This window comes from Chaetodon auriga, chromosome 5, assembly GCF_051107435.1.
Source record: "Chaetodon auriga isolate fChaAug3 chromosome 5, fChaAug3.hap1, whole genome shotgun sequence".
NCBI classification, from domain to species: Eukaryota; Metazoa; Chordata; class Actinopteri; order Chaetodontiformes; family Chaetodontidae; genus Chaetodon; species Chaetodon auriga.
In genome coordinates, this window is record NC_135078.1 from 4,071,595 (window position 1) to 4,091,151 (window position 19,557).

Here is a 19,557-nt window from a genome sequence, read left to right on the forward strand (position 1 = left end):
AGTCATTAAGTTTCTATAGTGGAAAAGGCTGTTTGATGTGGAGTGTTGGAGTCATTCTTTTGCACAGGACTACGCTGCATTGTCTGATAGAATTGCACAACTTAGGTCAATTATGTTCCCCGAGGTTATGTGTATATGAATGTGCTATGATATGCTACATACAGTACATGTTATGCACACACACACAAACAGTATGACAATCTAAGTGGACAAAATATAGTGCTGCAGCATACACTGACAAAATTTTAAAAAAAATTGATTTTATAGACTGTATGTATAGTAAGTATGTGAGAATCTGAGAGTGCAAATGTATGTAAAACCGCATGGAGAGATGACTGGGGATAGGTTTGGATCCTTTTTCAGGTCTGGAATCAGAAAGGAAAAAAAGAAGTGGGGTCTGCAATGTATCTGAAGTTCTGGTGTAGTTTGAGGACCCACAGTTTAAAGCCACTAAGCGCTGCCCACCTGATGTGCTACGTCTGAGAATTCAATTTTCTCTTCATCTATTGCAGGCACTGGGCTGTGTGTATCTTTGGACAAACAAGTGACAGTCATCCATCAAAGACACTGAAGGTGGATTACAGGCAGCCAAGATCATAACAATGGATGAGTCAACAGAGGTTCGAACAGATGGCAATTCTCTGCTGAAGGCAGTCTATTTGTGCCGTCTGCGTCTGACTCGGCTTCTCCTGGAGGGAGGGGCCTACATAAATGAGAGTAATGAACATGGCGAGACCCCCCTTATGGTGGCCTGCAAGACGCGCCATACAGATTCACAGAGTGTACCCAAGCACAAGATGGTTCGGTATGTCCTTTCAGGATACAGGCTATTGCTTCTTGAAAGTATGTCATGGTTGAGGATTACTTGCTTCCACTTCAGGGGTTTCCTAGAGTACTAAATGTGATCTGTCTCCCAATAGGTATCTTCTGGAAAATGGTGCTGATCCAAACATCCAAGACAAGACAGGCAAAACAGCACTGATGCATGCATGCCTTGAACAAGCTGGAGCTGAAATTCTCTCACTCTTGCTGAGCAGCGGAGCTGACCCAACTTTGGAGGATCATGCAGGTTTATCAGCACTGATTTATGCTGTCAATTCAGGCAACAGGGACATCCTCCGGGTCCTCCTGGATGCCTGTAAAGCAAAGGGCAAGGAGGTTATCATCATCACCACTAACAAACTACCATCCGGCCATCAGATGACAAAGCAGTACCTCAATGTCCCTCCACCTCCTGACCTTGAGGAACGTCTGCATTTCACCGCAACATCTTGTTGCATGTCTCCATACGAGGTCCAACTACGAACTCCTCCACAGGGCTCCTCAGCAAGTGCTTCCCCCCAACCTGGTAGCCCCCTTCTTGGCCCCAGGGATCTCCAATGTTTAGGGTCAGGACCTGGCCTGGTCACTTCTCGACCAGGTTCACCAATCCAACATCCTAGCCCTTTACGTATTCCTGGTGTGGATAAGCGAATTAATCTCCAGAGGCTACATTCTGAGCAGTGGTCCAAAAGTCCTTCCCTGCTGCTCCAGCAAAGCCAGGCCTCCTCTCTGACAGAAGAGCCAGTGCAAATTACACCTGAGGAGGAGTTGTCCTTCAAAGTCAATAGCCTTGCCTTCCATGGAAGACCTCCAGCTGTTTCACGCCACCACAGCATTGATGTCAAAGACACAACAGGGCTTCTGAAAGCACTAGAGAACATGTCCGGAAATGAGAATAGGGGAGGAGGTGGAAGACGAGGCTTTGGTAGAAAGATGTCATATGACAGCACTGCAAGTTCAATGCATTCTGCTTCACACCCAAACTTGCATCAAGACAGTCTCCCCTTTCCCCATGATTACTGTACTTTGGATGAAGATTCCTCTGACTGTCTCAGACAACTGAATGTTTCCAGTCTGCAAAATGTGGTCCGTCGCCGGAACATTGGCATTGACCACTACAGTTCTGACTCTCAGTTACCACAATTTGGCAGTCGTGACAATAACTCCAAGAATGGTGGTGGAGCTGGAACAGGACCAGAAAGGCACAAGCTGGTCAACAGCAGATCCTCCACTCTGTCAGGATCCAGGGAGTCCTTGGAGAGTTCTGTCCAGAGACGAGGAACTGCCGGGCTGGAGCGAAGAGGTTCAGGGGCCCTTCTTCTGGATCACATTGCCCACACTCGCCCTGGATACCTGCCTCCACTTAATCCCCATGCTCCTATACCAGATATTGGGGTCAGCTCTAGCTCTTCCTACCCTTTGAGTGGAAGTAGCAAGACATTGAATGGTGTTCTTACAGGTTCAAAGCCTATTCTACCCTGTGCACCTATTTTCTTGAGGGATCTGAAGGCCAAGAAAATGCTGTGGAGACGCCACTCAATGCAGAGTGAGCAGATAAATCAGCTGGTCAACTTCAAGGACACGTTTGGCCACTAGAAAACAAACATTGCATGTATCAGAAGAAAATGCATGTGCTCTTACCAGTTTCATACATTGAAGTACTATATCTATGATACCATCACTGATGCCAGCTCATGTGCACTTTTAAGAATACATGCAATGGAGTTGCTTAGTTGTCATGAGTTGGTTTTGTTTTAATCACGTGACCTCGGTACTCTGGTCACATGATGACAGGTGGTCATACAGTCTATAGGGAAGAGATTGTTAACGCATTTTTTTTTCTTTTTGCCAGCTGGTCTCCAGCATTGAATGCGCATGTCCTTGTTCTTTCTCCTGTTGTCCACCAACTCCTGGTAGATGATCCCTCTCAAGCTGATACTATGAGCGGTTTTGGTCTGGTGTACACAGACAGTTGATGTTTTCTGTTTCTTTGAGTTCATAAAGTCTGTTGTCCAGGGTCGTTACTGGCAGCATTTGTTCTAGTGTGCAATTGGGGTATGATTGTCATCATCCATTCACTGTATTTGTTGGCTCTAAGTGCCCCTCGGACATATTGTCCCACCCTCTCTCTGCCCTCCTCTTCATTAATGGGATATAGTGCTCTGTGTAGGAGAGTCCTTGCAACTGATGTTTTATGTTGTCAGTGTGGGTTGAAGATAAAATCAAGATACTGGTCTGACAGTATGGCTGTTCTGTACACTTTGGTCCTATCAGCCTTAATAGTCCCCGATACTGTATGGCCACCTCCATGGCCACTCCTGTTATGCTGAATACCAGGATTTCATGCCGTGACTCAGATTTAATTCGACAACATTTCTGTGAGCCAGAGGTTTGAGACTAGCTGTGACATTACAGAAAGCTTAATCTTTGTCAGTGATCTTGGATCAAAGATGTATAGTGCAGAGTGAAATACAGCTTAAGAAACTTCCACTTCCAATGTGCTGGTTTAAAATCATTTTTTAGTAGAAAAGTGATTTGTGTGAATTATACTTTGGGCATTTTTGCAGCATTTTTAACAGTGAAGTTGTATTTACTAAATCTACCTAAATACAGTTTTCTGAATTATTCATTAATCCAGATCAGTATTCTCACTTATTAACCATGCATTCTTTACAAAGGCATAGGTGATACATCCATGATATACATTTTGAAAATGGAGTGCACTGCATATCCCTGTTTGATTAAAAGAATACTTAACATGCAGTAAGTTGCAGACTGAGAAAAAATAGCCTTCCCTTTTAGAAAAACCTTTTTCCAAAATGCCAATCAGTAAATCTGCATCCTTGAAAACGTAAACATTCTCAGATACTCTTTTTACCACGTACTGAGTTGCCAGTGGCAACACTTCAGTGGTACACTCCACATTCAGAGTTCTTCATTGTATTATATTGCACTGTCTGTCTTTTTTCAATAAACCTTATTCCAAATATTTGTGTGACTTTGTATCAAGATGTGTTACTTACAGTTAGATGAGTAGAAAGGCAGACAGTGAAAACACGTTTCCTCAGCATTCAACTTTGAGAGAATAATAAGGAAATGTGCTCAACAGTGGTGATCACTAGAGAGCTCTCACAGTTACAGCAGATTAAAAGTAATGAAGATTGTCTCAGCTATCTGTTATTAACCTCATCACACTGTAACAGAAGGTTATGTCAAATTTCTCTTCACCATTGAGATCCATCAGCCTCCAGACAAACTAATATCTATCTCCAGCTGCTGATACAAAATCAGAGGATGAACACTTGGTACATCAGCTCCACTAAACTGTATCAGAATCTCATTTCATTAATTTGCATTATCTTATTTAAACAATTCCCATTCAGTGTGCATAAAAGGCAGGCGAGCACAAATTCAGTATCAAATAGTGCTGAAACACACACACACACACACACACACACACACACACACACGTTAGTTTTTTTTTTTTTTTTTTAATGATCGCCTTACATAGTTGTGGAATGTAACTAAGTACATTTACTCAATTACTGAACATCAGCACAGGTACATCCTCCTTCCTCTCACAGCTATATGCTTCTTTATACTTCAACATTTAAACTTCACCACACGTCTGAGTGAAATGTTTTTACTCACATTTATTCCACAGCTTTAGTTACTTTGCATTTTTAGATTTTGCATACAAAGATCAACTTGATATCAGCTTAGAATGTGGTGTACTGTTATAGATTAATCTACCTAAACGTGTAAAATAATTGCAATGATATAATATTATAACATATAATAATAAAATACACAAGAGGGCCATTTTCCTGCATAATGAGCACTTTTACTTTGATACTTCAAAGGTGCTGTATATAAGAACTGGCCACCTGTCAAATTCAGACTCCAAACAAATGAGTGATGGACAAAGCAGCTGTGCTCAGTGTACTGAATCATATGAATAAGTTCATTAAAAAGATTTGTTCACAGAATCGTCCAGTATTTGACTGGAGCCCCGACTGAACTGAAAAATGGGTGAACATTCAGTTTAGCTCGCTAACTAGTGAACTGCGGATGGTCACTCGTGAAGGATAAGCCAGTGAGCTGAGAATTTAGCTCGATAAAGACACCAACTCAGTGACCGTGTACCACTCAGGGCTCCTGTTCATTGAACATTGAACATGCACCGCTGTCTCAGTCAGCTGCGAGTGAACGTCAGAGATACACTGAGTTATTCATTCTTTTGAATGAAACATTTGTGACAGACAAAACATTAAAACAAATATGGAGCACCATATCACCAGAGTAACCTCTGACTGCTGCTCACTACACTCTTTGCTGTAGCTATAGTATCAATGGCTGTAGCTACTAGCTACCGTGAGCTAATTAGCTCTGTTAGCTGTGCAGCTGGTGGTCCTTTTGGCTGAATCTAGTCTGCCCGCACTCTGAGGTGATTTACAGCAGCTTTGTTCAGGACTCTGACTCTTATTTATTTTAATTATACTCTTTTATTATCATGGCTGGCAAACAGATCAGCATGTGGAACACAGTCTCCTCAGCTATAAAGCACATAGCTCACTATAGTCTCCCCTTTCATCTGTATACAGTCCCCATCATTACACAGTCATTATCCTGTAGGTCTAAATATATAATCCTTCATCATATCCTCATTAAGTCAGATTCTGTAGATCTACACAAAGGGCCCCTCTGGTAATGTATGAACACAGTCTTAAGGAGGTTAGAGTCCAAAGGGAGTCTTACTGAAAGAACCATGAGGATACCGAGGTACCAACAACACTGTCACAAGTATACATCACTGCTGCGGTGTGATTACAGGTGCAACAGAGCCCATTTCTGACCATACCAACTCAGCCCTATCAGTGATGCCTGCTGTGGTCAGTGGTGAGACCAGAGAGGGCAGCAAAACGCTGCTTTTCATCCTGGTGTGAAGCTCCTCTTAAAGCCACATGATGCCTAAGATTATCTTGCAACCTCCTGGGTGGTCCTGACCCCAGCTCAGAAACCACTGCTGCAGCATTTTGTGTCTTAGATGGTAGATGAGCTATAGGTAAAGTTTGGTAGAGACAAGGGGTCTGCTGTCGGAGGTAAGAAATCACAGCAAGCCTTCTCATTGTGTGTCTGCAGTGGACTCAGTTATTGTCATGTAATGTCATACTGAGCTCTGTCCTTAGAGGGTCCGGCAGGTCATAGTAGATCCTACTGGAGTCAAACTGTTTTCTGTAGGGCAGTAAGTCCTCGAGTGTGAATTTGTCATTCTGGCCGGTCCACACTGTTAGAGTGTACCTGTGAACAACAAGGGAAAGGAGAAGCATTTAACGAACAGCTTCAAGGAATTAACATGTTTTGTGTGAGAAGAAGAATTATTCATTCAAGACGTCATCTGCCGTTAAGTTGTTGACTGGAGCAGCAAGAGCTCCAGCAATAATTCAACAGAGGAAAAAACACAATCTTATTAACGTGTAATTCTTTCTGTTGTGGCTTTTGCTTTGTTCAGAACTCATGTTCAGTATCAGTCTAAGCTGGTTCTGAAAGTTGGATCATTTCAGTATTTGTGTCAGAACCCACTAATGAATTCCCTGTGATGCCTTCAGCTGATACACAATGTGCCACGAGGCATTCAGTTCCCTTAGATGACAGTAAAACCACAGCGAAAGTCAGTCTCACACATGTAAACAAACCAGCATGTGCAGATGAATATGCAGGGTGGTTAGGTCAGCTGACCAGCTGCCTCAGATGTAGATCCTATGCAGTCAGCCATACTGGCCGTTCCAGACGACTACTTTTTACTGCTGGTCAGACTGAGAGACAAGTGCTTGAAAACATTCATGTAAAATTCATGTTTATTTAGAAAGCTGAAGGTCGCTTGCACAGCTCATTCCAGAACACGCCGGTTTATGCATGTCCTCATTTCCCTCTCTACAACAGGGGTGGCAAGTGCAACGTTCACATGATGCATAGATGGCCATACTGCTGAGGAATACACCAGGCTGACTTATAGGATAATGACAGGATGGGCCATATGTACAGGTCCAGCAGTGGAACCAAGACAGATGAAATAATAAGTGACTGTGTTGATAATGACCTGTCTGACTGCTGCAGCAGCCATGTGAGCTGGGACAACGACTGGGCCAGGAGAGCTGCACGCACTGGGAAGGTGACTGGGTGTTTAAGGGGTCTACAAATCTCCTCCATCATGTGCACCATATCCCAGCTGTAACCTGAAAGACATTACAACAAAACAAATCAATACGCCAGCTTCCTTCTAACAGTATCAGCAGGATTCACAAAACATTTATCTAAGAAGTCTTTATTGCAGCCTGTGGTTTAAAGAATAAGGCTGGTGTTATTCTATATTTTTCTTGTCAACACATCTCATGTGCAGACGCAAAGTAAAGATGAACTGATCCTACCATCGAGTGTTGTGTGAATCACAACCTAATATATCTTATTCCTCTGTGCCATAGAGTTCCTTTGTTGTCCAAAAACTATTAAAAACACGTCAGTGAGTCACACTGTTGCACTGTAGTAACGAGCAGAGCACACAGCATCAAGCATAGGGAGACTTTTAGGAACATTTTGCTCGGACATACGAAAATTGCAATGTGAGATTGTGAAAAATGATTTGGGTGCACCTGTGTGAGTGACTCTGGCTCTGACACCTGCTTTGGAAAAACACACAAATTCACCAAGCCCCCATGCAAACAGATGTGTTATCTCCCCCCTCCCTCCCACCCACAGTACAAAGTGTTCCGGTGCAGGTCAGCTGTCACTTATTAACATTCATTCTTTGAGTAACTTGATGTCTGTCCAAATTCTAACTTGTACCTCTGTCCACAGCCAAAGATCCTTTGTGAGGGAAGAAGCTCCACTGAGTCCTTTCTTATCTCATTTTCCAGTTGTAGCTACAGGTTGTGTGTTTCAGTGTAGTGAACATCAATTAGGCTGCAAATGTTTCTCTCCTCTCAGCCTACAGAACATGGTGTGTAGCCCCCAAAATGTGCACGAGATGCATGCATTATATTTTGATCATCTGTCGGTCCAATTCAATAGCCTCCATTTAATTCACTTCTCACCTACTGCATCAAACTGCACCACCCTAACAAGCAACTGCATGCGTGGTAACTGGTGGCACCTCTTGAGTGTCGCTGGAATTACGTTCTGTCATCACTGCGACTGCTATTAGCTAAAGTTTGTGGTTTTGGTGGAAACTCTGTGGATGTGGAGGTGAGATGGAGAAGCCACCGTGGAAAGAATGCAGTATGGTTGAGGAGAAAAGGAGGTTCCGGGAAAAATGGATCAACTCTTCATCAGGGGACAGATAGTGATCTGCCTTCACGGCAAACAGGTGACTTTGGCGCTCAAGTCATTTAATGTTAAACACCATTAGCAGATAGCCAAAGTTTCCTGAGCGGCCCTCAATCATATACTGGCTCCCTAAATTGGCACTCCAAATGTTTGAGAAGCTTCTGCACAAGTTGAATGCTGAGCCTAATGTGGGTTCAATAAGGGATTTGAATGGATTCAGATCTGATAAGCAGGGTCAATACTGAAATCAGAATCAGTAAGTGGATCTGATACTGGATTCAGATCAGATAACATTCAAAACCCGACCCCAACAAATGTCTATGTCATTTGAAAAAGGATGCATTCATGAAGTATAAACATTGATTTACTGCTACTAAAGCAACCTTAATAACTCAACATAACACACTAAATCACTGAGAAACTCACCTGACAAACGGCTCAAAGCTAAAAGAACCTGATGGGAATGTGTGCTCTGGGTACATATCAAGAAATATCATGGAAATACCAGACGTATCAAATGGACAGCTACTTCAGGACAAACAGCGTGGTTATCTCTATTGGATGGTGAATCTGAATGAAACCTGTCTGAGTACTCTGACTGAGGTGTTTTTGACTCTATATTTTTGTTCTGTGTTAGGACAGTGAAGGTCAGCCAGTGGTTCTAGAGTGTCTTCACCTGGGTTATCTGTCCCAGCTGTCCATCCTGTAGTCCACCCAAGAGACAGCACAGTGTGAGTGGGTAGAGTTCTCACAGCAGACAGGAAAGCCTGAGGCTCCAGAGGTGTGGCCTGTCCCCCAGGACCCGAGAGGATATCTGCATTGACCCACACGGGACGGCTCGGCTCAGCCAGCACCTCCTCCAACAGAGCCATGGATGGAGACACTGCCTCCAGGCTGCGTGGACACACCACAGTGTTAGCGCCACACACGATCACACATTACATTGAAGGAATACAAGCAGGCTCTCACCTCTTGAAGTCTAATTTTATTCCCTTGTTTTGCGCCTTCACTCCTTCCAGCCACTCCTTCAGTGTGATGTCACTGTCTGTGTCAGGGGGGTGTGCCATGATTGGCTCTTTGGGGTCATGACCTCTCATGATTATGTCGGCCTCCATCACATGAGTGGCACCTGAGGGTGAAAGCTGCTGGTTAAAACGGTCAGAGCAGAACTCGTCCTGCCTGTTCGGTTCAGACTGAATTCCTGTTTCTTATGACTCAGCTCTGCTTTTCTTTGTTCTGGCCATTCAGTTTGGTCCAGGTAATTGATCTTGTTCTTTATTTTTTTGTGTCCACCCACTGCTGTGAACTGTGTTTATTCCACTAAATCCTCCCTTCATGAAGGTTCAAATGTTCGGGTTTTATTCAAACTGTTTTAGAAGAGGTGGAGAATCAACATTATGCTTGTTTTCGAGCCTGCTGAATGGTACTGCAGTGTAATGAGAGGTGCTTATAATACTCTGTTCACCCCATTTCTATCAAAGAGTGCTTTAGCAAGGTGTATCCAGTACACCTTCACTGAGTGTTCCTGTGAGCTCTGATAAACCTCTACACTGACATTCCTTTCATCACAGACTTTCTTGGTTATTTGACGAGATGTTTGGTGTATAAAATGTCAGAATAACAACAAACGTCCATCACAGTTTCCAGAGCCTGAGGTGATGTGTGATGATGTCTTTTTTGTCTGAATAACAGTCAAAACCCAAAGATTTTAGATTCACAATGCTAAAAACAGACAAGCAGCAAATCTTCACACTAAAGAGCTTCAACAATTGATTGACGGTTAATTCTCTACTGAGCGATTAATCAACTGACAGATTCAGCTCGGGCATGCATGGAAATGCATGTCACACAAGCAGGCACCGGACTGCTGCTGGCACACACCGCCATTCATCAGCAATCTTATGTTTTATGTAAGTTATATTACTTTGTTACAATTGTCAAGAGCTGATGGAAAGGATATAACTGAACTTCTACAATCACATTAGTTAATAGACTATGATGAGCAGAAGAAGTTCAAGGGGTGATGAAGAAACAAGGACAGGAAAAGAGAAAGCAACATGAATTAGACAAACATGTGGCAGAAATCAGGACAGAGCAAAGACTTCCTTTGGTCCAAACTGAGGGAATTCTACATTAGACCGGACATTTGAAAGGCAGACGGTGACATGATGAGTGCCTGAAATGTCATTTTCACATCCGCTGGACTGACGTCAGCAGAGGCGTCAGTCAGGTGGAAGCAGCAGCCTGACAGTCTTATGAAGCTCTAATACTCCTGACAGGAGGATGCTTCTGTTAGCACTGAGCTCCTGGAGCCCTGACAGGCATGCGACACACAGCTCTGATGAAGATCTCTGATGAACATCTCGGTTTAGTGTACCTGTGAGAGCCTCTGTCAGCCTGCTTCTGCTGTTCACAGCGTGCGACCACCGGACTTCAGCGGCGTCCCTCTTCTTTATCTCACCATGTCTCATGAAATACTCCAGCGTCTGCTCGGACATCCTCCCTGAGAACACAAACAGCCTCACAGTCTGATCTGAGATCGGTTAATGGACATGGAAAAAGACGAGTGTCATCAGACCGAACAGGTGCTGTGATGCCGGCCGGCTGCAGAATAACACGGAGCGGGGCTGAAAGTAGTTTACACACTTTAGATGTTTTAGCTGTTTTACCTTTTAAATTCCAAACGACGTAAATTGTCAAACATCCAAGTATTAGTAAAGCAGCACTGCGTAAATTGAGCAAAAGACGCCTCTTCATAGGTCAGCTGTACGAGCCTAACGGAGTTCTTCTTCTTCCCTTTGTTTATTGCAGGTCTGAACTAGCGTTTAAGGCGCATTACCGCCACCTACTGTGCTGGAGTGGTGGCCTGCGTCATTTCCTTTAGGAAATAGAGAAAACAAAGAAAACAAAATTCTCTGCATTAACCCAGTTTCTTTTAAAAACTAGAGCAAGGCTACCGTCCTCAATGCTAAGAAAAGAAGAAATTCCTAATAATGCTTATGCTGATGATAGTGCTGTGAGATAACCAATGATTTAATGGTGTTCCAGTTTCTTACTGTGGCCGCTGTGACTGAAGGGTAGTGAGAAGTCATGATTCTAAATGCAAACATAACTGTGAGCACCACTTCATCACCATCATCATCATCATCATCATCAGCAGCAGCAGCAGCAACAGCAGCAGCAGCAGCAGCAGCAGCATTATCACTTAACAGCTAGCACAGCCACAATACCAAACAAAGCCCTTCACAGTACATTACAGTGCTGTTCATTGAAATGCATTATGATGGCCTGGTGAGCGGGGCTCGGATGGCCATAAAGCTAGGTTTCACCATGCATGTAATTATAAATACCTGCCTTTTATGCCATGTTATTATTCTTACATTCTAAAAGTTGCACATACAGCTTTGACAATAGTGCACTTATGATCATTCCAATAAAGCCAATTTCAGTTAAAAGCTTGCGGCGCTAATCTTGTTCCAGGAAATCACTCTATTTCTGTCATATTGCATAATGCTGAGAATGTAACAGGTTGTGCTCCAGTATAAGTGTTTTATGGGAGGGCTTTTATATTGAACTGATACGAGCTCTGCTGGCCTTTAAAAACGTGCAAACAGCAGATGGAGATGTGAGACAAAAGGTATCAAGACTACAGGTAAGACTTTCACATCTAATCCTCTACTTCTGGCCCGTCCAGTTTTTCATTTTCCTTTTTCATTTCTTCAAACTCTTGCTACAGGCAGTACCTCAACTATTACTACTATTGGTTTTTGTATTTATTTTAATAATCCATTTTCTTCCCCTTTGTTGTATTGCCTTTTTATGATTTCCCAGCTTTAAAGCAGCAATAATCAGTATTTTCATAATAAAATCACAAGACTATGTGAAAACAATGCGACAGTGTGACAGGGTTCACTCACACTGCTTAACCTATAGAGATTTATCACGTCAAATGGCAGCTCCCCTCAGCTTTACAGTGCTGGCGAGACATAAATGTAGTGGTAGTGCTGCTTCAGTTTGGTAACAAGTTGGCAACATCAAGATTCTGCTGCCCTCATGTGGCCAAAACCATCAGTTACTGCAGCTTTAAATAAGTGTTTTCAGTCAGTTTTGATTTTGTCTGTTCTGTTTCTCCACTTTGGAAGAGAAATTGGTGTTGAAGTCAGACAATAAAATGCTAAATTAAAGTGACAAAAGATGCAATGTACATGCAATTTCACTGATATTTACAAGTAGTTGTTATGGAGAACCACAGATACCTTGTAAGCATTCAATTAGTACCTAATTGGACACTAAAAAATACATTTCTTAGTAGGTATTTCATTTCATCGAATTGATATTTGAATGGTTATAATAAACCATTTACATGAGACCTGTGGTCCTCCATAACCTGAAGGCTAAACTGACATAAATAAAAAATATGACAAAAAGAGGCAATTTAATAAATCAACTCAGAGATCAAATTGAAAAAAGAATACTGAAATGATTACAAAAAGTGCACCTATATAAAAGATACAATTAGTAAATCAGTTTCTGTTGAAAAATCTGTTTGCATCTGCAGTCTGTTTGCATATTTTTTAGACCTTCAGACTCCAGATGTGATTAATGTTACCCTGAAAGATGCTGCGCACATGATCACACATGGGCAACAAGTTAAGGTGATAACCAGGGAAAGCTTTTCTCTATTCCATGAAGGATTTATCATAGTTTTACCTCAGCCTGTGCACATAGTACACAATGGAGCTGTGATAGATTTTGACTGGTGAGTGATTGACTATTAGAAAATCACACTGCACTTTGAAAAAATTCTATTAAAAAAAAAAAAGAACGTACTACAGAATTAGTCGTTCCTGTTAAATACCATATTGCTAATCTTATTTACACATTCAAAACAGTGATGATATGAAGTATCGTTGCTCCATTATGTCTACATGTGACCAACTGTGTACTAAAGGCAACAGAAAAATAAAATTCTATTCTTACATTTGCAGAAACTAACAACTAAGAAATCAAATGTTGAAGGGCATGGCACCAGGACTGTCAGCTGGCTGTGACATATTGTCGACATACGCAGAACAGTGAAAGGACAAACAGTCCAAAAACATCCAGCTGTTGTGGAGCTAATTTTCTCACTCGCCTTCAGTGAGGATGATGCAACATGTTATGTCAGACTCAGCAAGTTTTCTGTGCAAACACGGCAACCACAGAGGGTCATATTATCTGTCAGGGGAGGTCTCTTTGGGTAAAAGCAGTTGGTGCCACATGGCCTTTTCACAGTTGTCTTCATATCTGCAGTATCTGTAAATACATATGATTTCAATATCAGTACAGAATATCAGCTCTTCTGTTTTATGAGGTTTTAGTTACATCCAATAATTACTTTCAATTAAAAGAATATTCCAGAAATCCAGTATTAGACGTCCATAAAAAGACCATTAAAAATAATGATTAAAATGTAAAAAGCAGGCTAGATACTGAGATATCCTCACTTTCGGTCCCTAGTACAACCAGAGTTGTTCTGTCAGACTTGACAAAGCTCCCCCAACGCCACAGAAAACACCACACAAAGGCTGTGTGGCACTCTCTATTATTAGAAAAAAGCTGCTATGCAAAGAGGTACATGGTAATACAAAACATCATCCCTATAAGAATAGCAAGTTAGAAAAAGAACAAGCTAACCTATGAAGAACAATGTACAAGTGTTAGTCCACACCTGAAAGTAGTTCCCAACAAATGCACTATACCCTCCTGTTTGAATAACATTTGCTAAAAACCACAGTGACCAGCTGTTTTATGAAATTACTGAGGCTTCTTTAAAAAACTGTAACTGCTTTTAAACACTCAGAAGCAATCAGTGCCACAGACAGGGCAGGGAAGCCAGGAAGTATTGACTGACAAACATACTGTTGCTTTAGGTTTTCTATGGGATTTGCTGCCAATAAGAAACACATAACACTGCTCATAACTTTAACAAAATACTTTCACAAATATTCTCATGGTAGTGCTGGAATCGAGTTGTAGTTCGTCGAGGTGACCAGTGACCAATGAACTAAGATTTTAGGTTAAATCTTTCACAATAAAAGAAGAACAGACAGCTGGGATTCTGTTCGTTCATTCACTTCTCTGTATTTAAGATAGTAGCCAATAAAAAAACATCTCGTTATTAAGATAGCCATGAACAGAAATGAATCAGACTAGATTCTAGCTAATGTCTGAAAGGAGTGAGACCTCCTGTCAACTTATGGTTTGTCAGCAGAGATGTTTCTGGTTTTATGTTAATTAAGGTCCAAGAAAACTTTTTAAAAAATGCAGCGTTACCACAATTGTGACTGAATTTAAATAGTGAATAATTAGACATGAGAAAACATTTCAGAAATAGCTACAATATCTACATTTGTTGTTCCTCCTCCACAGCGTCCTGTGAAAACATGGCCTCAACTTATCTGCTCCCCTTGCTGGTCCTATGCAGTCTGAATATGGCTCAGTCCGATCTCAGGGTGTATAACCTGCGAGCCACCGATCTTCCCTCTGATCCGTTGGGAGTCACAGACGGCTATGTCAAGGTGTTCTGTGGCGCAAGCGCTCTGGGCACTACAGCCACCCGTGATGATGAGATCAACCCCTGGTGGGAGGAAGAGTTCGCCTCCTTCAATGCGAAGGAGAACGACACACTGATGCTTGAGGTTCATGACAGTGACATCTTCTTTGATGACCTTGTGGGAGTCTGCCAGCGTCAGATCAAGCTGGGAACCCATGAGCACGACTGCTACCTGACGGAAGGCGGCGTCCTCCATTACGCCTACACCCTCAACTGAGACATTACAGTCATGAGTCATATACAGAAGTATGTGATCTTTAGTCTTTCCATGCAACCTGTACATCTCTCAAACTGTCTCTGAGGAATGTTTTCATCCTATTGTATGATCTTCAGGAGCTGTGAGTGCTTAGATTCTCTGTCCCAAATCTGTGATTCATCATTGACACACAACAATTGTCACTCAAACTCAGTAAATTCATCAATTAAAAACCCTTATTCTGATGCGTTTGTCACACTGTATCATTGGCCATTTCACCCTGTTTCCAAGATTGTCAATAAGAAATAAAGTGTGCTGCAACAACCCAACTTGCTCAGTCATTTAGCATAATATTGTGGTAGTGACACAGAAATAATTAGTTTATCTATTGTATTTGACAAGCGTTCTCTACGTTTTATGGTGGATACAGAGCTTAGGTTAATAAATTTCTTATGGACATCACATGCAAGGTCTGGCAAAACCAAAAGACATTCATGAGAATAGATCACATCTATGGGAGTGTTGCAGAAAAATGTTATTTTTTTTACTATTTTTATACACATTTCCTATTCCTACTCAGGCTTTTAGTCCCCCACATACTGTAACTCCAAAAGAGGGAACCCTACACATCAACAGGTAAAACAGTCCACTGTCCTTTGGAATTATGTCCACATTGGACTGTTCTCCACCTCGTGATTTTCATCCAACACCAACATTGCTAATGCAGGAAGTAGTGGGCCATATTATGTAGCAAGGCACAGCATTACGTGGTGAGGTAGGGGTGAGGCTGGGGTGTTAAACTTACGTACAGGAGACTGTGTGTTCAGTCGTAGATCCACAATTAACATTAGCATTTTTACTGATAGAACAATCTTTGCCTAACTTTAACCATACCGTAGTTGTCATATGCCAATATAGTACAATTAGTCTTATAAAACATTGGCATTAAATGTAATCCAGAGTATTGCAGGTAACTGTTAACATTAGTTTTAGGTTGACAAAGTCATTTTAGAGATGATGTGATGTGGCTGTGAAAGAGCCACAAGATGAGCTGACTTCGTCTTTACTGACACATCTGCACACATGGCACATTACTTAATGCTTCATGTTTTAACAAAGATGCAACTGCCATGCTAAAGATATGTTCACATTACACTTGGGTCTTGCAATATTTTCTCACTTCACTTGTTAAAGCCTGTGCGACCGACAGATTTAAGCCTGTGCTTCATGTTTAGGTACTGATTCATTGGTGGCTCTGTTCAGTTTTGCTCTGCTAATATCCACAGACATACATTCAATGTTAATAATCCTTTACTAATTTATATGTACTTTCGTGATAATTAATAGTAAGGTAGAAAAAGCACAGGTGCAACTAACAACAGTTACGCCAGCTCCATTTTATTCATGTCTGCCAATATTCCTGCACGCACAATGCCAGAGAGCTGGTACTGGGACACCTAAATGGAATGTAGCCTTGCTTTTAATAGTTAGACCTGTGTTTGACAAGTGAACATATCTGCTGTAATAAAGGTCTATGCAGAAACAAAATGTTTCACAAAGGTTTTACTGGTTGGGAGGCGACTCAGCAGGTTTGTAAGATCATCAGGGCTCATGCAAGTCGAGCTGCAGAAATGACCACTAACGGTTGAAGCACAACACGTAAGGCACAAAATCAGGGAATAAAACAATGAACAACTGAATTAAAACTGAATAATTAGAGTGAACACACATGCACGGATGCATTATTGCCTCAGTAGAATTAAAAAAAGCTCGGTCTATAAAACTATGATAACTTTTTGGATGATGCACAGATGTTAGCCGTTGTGTTACTACACATACACATCTGTGCATTACGTGTTCAGGAAATTTCACATGGTCTCCTGCCCTTACAGTGACACAGGGCAGGGCAGCAGCTGAAAACACAGAGGATTAGAACCTGTACGACCTGTCATCTGTGTTTGAACAACCTGTATAATGCTGTTTTCTGTTCACCTACAACATAAAATAAACAGAAAACACCTGTGATGGCTGTCTTTCTTACCTCACAGAGGCTGGAGGGACATCACTGCCAATCTATTAGATTAGCAAGCGGTAAATTGTTCTCAATGGTGGCCTTTTCAACTGCAAAATGATTAGAATGATGACTGGGTCAAACAAGCCAAGCCAGAGCCAAACACTCTACCTGTCATGTTATGCAATGCTGGGAGTGTGGCAGGTTGTGCTGTCACTGTGTTCTGGGAGGGTGAGATGAAGCTGATATGAGCTCTGCTGGCCTTTAAAAACATATGGAACTGTACACAGCGTGGTGAGAAACCAGACTTCAAGACTACTACGGGTAAGACTACATCTGTTACTGCAGTTTGTTCAGCATAGAATCTGTGTGTTCTCTACTAATTTCCTCAAACCAATCAGAGTCATTTCTGCCCTGCATGTTTGGCAAGAGGCATCTACACTCCTCATCCAACCTGATGGAATTATTCTAGGCCTTGTTCGGACTGTCAGCCTAGGCTCTTTTTTCATATTTTGGCATATCCAGAGTGTATTCAGATTGATTTTAGAACATCTGGACAGCAAAAAACAAACAAAAAGCATTTGAAATACAATTTTTCTAAATGGGATCAAAGCCACATTTTGAGCTAGTTTGAAATGTGATTGCACTGGGATTTCTACAGATGCTTCTCAGTCCCGACACTCTGGCCGCCCAAGTCAGATTTCTTATTGTCACTTGATGACATCAAATCCAGAGTGACGGCAGTGCATCAGAGCGGCTGAGCAGAATGCATGCTGCTACCAGCAGAGCATATGGAGGACTGGAAATAAAATGTCTGCTGGCACTTTGAGGGCGTCTGTATGGCAAAGCTGGAATTTCATACGTTTCCACATTAGAAACATGGAAACTATAAAAGATGGAAGGGTCATTACACCATAAGAGACGCATGGAGAAGCACAGTAAAACCCAACATATCTACGTCACAATATGTTTGATGAAGAAATATGTCTACCGAATGAAAGAACACACTTGACAGGATAGTTACTGACTGATTTTTCCACATGTGAACATTCCTTTGTTTGCTGTCACTAAATACTATTTAAAGATGATTATAGACGTACTTTCCAGGACTCATGGTAAGAACTAAATATTGCCATGCCAAAATCTGTATTCTTCATTTCTTCTCTCTTTTTTTATTTCTTTCTGGAGACTGCTTTACAATGATTGACAGGGCTGATAATAACTCATGTTATGGGAAAATCACATATTCAAATGAAACACTTACAAACCTCCTCTGATTACTAACGATGCATTGGTAGAATATAAAATAACCCTTAGCTTTAACACTACAAAGGTGTCCATTTCATGGTTTTAAGAGACTTTTAGAAAAACGTTGAAGGACTTGATCATCAGAAACTGAGTCTCTGCTATGATAAAATCAACACCTGGCCTGTAGTCCCATTTGTCTGGTGCCCTGCTGTGGCTAGTTTACGTCACGTCTGGTCACCATATCATAGCTAACGGGCTCAGAGTTAATTTGGTTAGGGTCTTATCACAGTCTAGCTGAATTACTAACATTATTCTGTTTACTTCAATCACATATGCCGTTATTAAACTAACATAACATGAACTTAACTTGGACGCAAATAAATTATTGAATCATACAAATGTACATTGAATACACATGAAGCATGAGCTAAATAACAGCACAAATACACACAGCAGTCAAACACACAACTATTAAATTGAGCAAAAACTACACAAAAGGCGAGCACCTTTACAGGACAAAGTGCTTAAGAAGCAATTTTGAATCAACTGATTCTGCATTTTTTAAATCTAGAAGGAGACGGTTCCAGGGCGGGAACTGCAAAAGCTCGGACAGTTCCACTTCTGGAAAAGATAATACAGCTTTGATTGTGGTGATGTTTCTTAGTTGGAAGAAACAGAATTTAAGCTCTTCCTTTATTTGGCTCTGAAAGTTTATGTTGGTCAAAGACACCTTGTTTTTTTCTTTTGAGGTTGACTTCACATCCAAAATAATGTTTTTTGCATTGAATAATAATAATAATCATAATGATAAATGAGACACAATGTTAATGTCATTGCACTCTGCCGTGCACTTATTTAAAATCAGCTCAATTAATGTCCACAGGTGAACAACAAACTAAATTTAAAAAAAAAAAAACCTTATGAATGAAAAAGTTTTAATGAACTTATAATAACTGCATTCATCAGCGAAAATAGCAGCATGTCCTTGTTTCTCAGGGAGAACCAAAATTTAGAAACATATATAAAGGAAAAAAAAATGTTTTCAGCCCATTGAATGCTTATTTAATGCTAATATATTATTCAGTTGAAAAACACTTGAAATCTAGAAAATGTGAATTGTCTCTAACGTGGCTGCAGTCTCAGCATCGCGAGCACAGAAATCAGCGAACCACTAATGATTTTTATACATTGTATTGTGCATCTTAATTCTGTTCTATATGAGGGCTGGAATTTGATTTTATACCACCATATTTCTTTACATGTTTCCTTATTTTCCCAGAATTATCTGGGAATTCTCATGATGGGATTTCTGGGATTTTTGGACATGGTTTAAATAGGAAGTATATCTGAAATAAACAAAAG

General features: G+C 41.2%; 3 protein-coding genes across 3 annotated transcripts; 2 read left to right on the plus strand and 1 right to left on the minus strand.

The window, feature by feature from the left end:
• The first annotated feature begins 602 nt into the window (after positions 1-602).
• ankrd34bb (ankyrin repeat domain 34Bb) lies at positions 603-2,418 on the plus strand. The gene is made up of 2 exons (XM_076731693.1): positions 603-805; positions 921-2,418. Exons 1-2 carry the CDS (start codon positions 603-605, stop codon positions 2,416-2,418), a joined length of 1,701 nt encoding a protein of 566 aa, XP_076587808.1.
• A 1,897-nt stretch (positions 2,419-4,315) lies between these two features.
• fam151b (family with sequence similarity 151 member B) lies at positions 4,316-10,952 on the minus strand. The gene is made up of 6 exons (XM_076731725.1): positions 10,815-10,952; positions 10,523-10,648; positions 9,115-9,274; positions 8,822-9,039; positions 6,923-7,058; positions 4,316-6,123 (listed from the first exon to the last, which is right to left on the minus strand). The coding sequence occupies exons 1-6, from the start codon at positions 10,900-10,902 to the stop codon at positions 5,970-5,972; spliced, it is 882 nt and encodes a 293-aa protein (XP_076587840.1). The 5' UTR covers positions 10,903-10,952; the 3' UTR covers positions 4,316-5,969.
• Positions 10,953-14,570: 3,618 nt separating this feature from the next.
• On the plus strand, positions 14,571-14,999 carry LOC143320293 (perforin-1-like). Its single transcript, XM_076729794.1, has one exon. It carries the CDS (start codon positions 14,571-14,573, stop codon positions 14,955-14,957), a length of 387 nt encoding a protein of 128 aa, XP_076585909.1. The 3' UTR covers positions 14,958-14,999.
• The last annotated feature ends 4,558 nt before the right edge of the window (positions 15,000-19,557 follow it).

Bases quoted from the DNA above. Each gene is read 5' to 3' on its own strand.
- ankrd34bb (XM_076731693.1), top strand. From the start codon at position 603: ATGGATGAGTCAACAGAGGTTCGAACAGATGGCAATTCTCTGCTGAAG. The intron at 806-920 runs GTATGTCCTTTC...GTCTCCCAATAG, and splicing joins CCCAAGCACAAGATGGTTCG to GTATCTTCTGGAAAATGGTG.
- fam151b (XM_076731725.1), bottom strand. From the start codon at position 10,902: ATGAAGAGGCGTCTTTTGCTCAATTTACGCAGTGCTGCTTTACTAATA. The intron at 10,649-10,814 runs GTAAAACAGCTA...TTGTGTTCTCAG, and splicing joins CGTCGTTTGGAATTTAAAAG to GGAGGATGTCCGAGCAGACG. The intron at 7,059-8,821 runs GTGAAGACACTC...AATGTCTTTCAG, and splicing joins AGCTGGGACAGATAACCCAG to GTTACAGCTGGGATATGGTG.
- LOC143320293 (XM_076729794.1), top strand. From the start codon at position 14,571: ATGGCCTCAACTTATCTGCTCCCCTTGCTGGTCCTATGCAGTCTGAAT.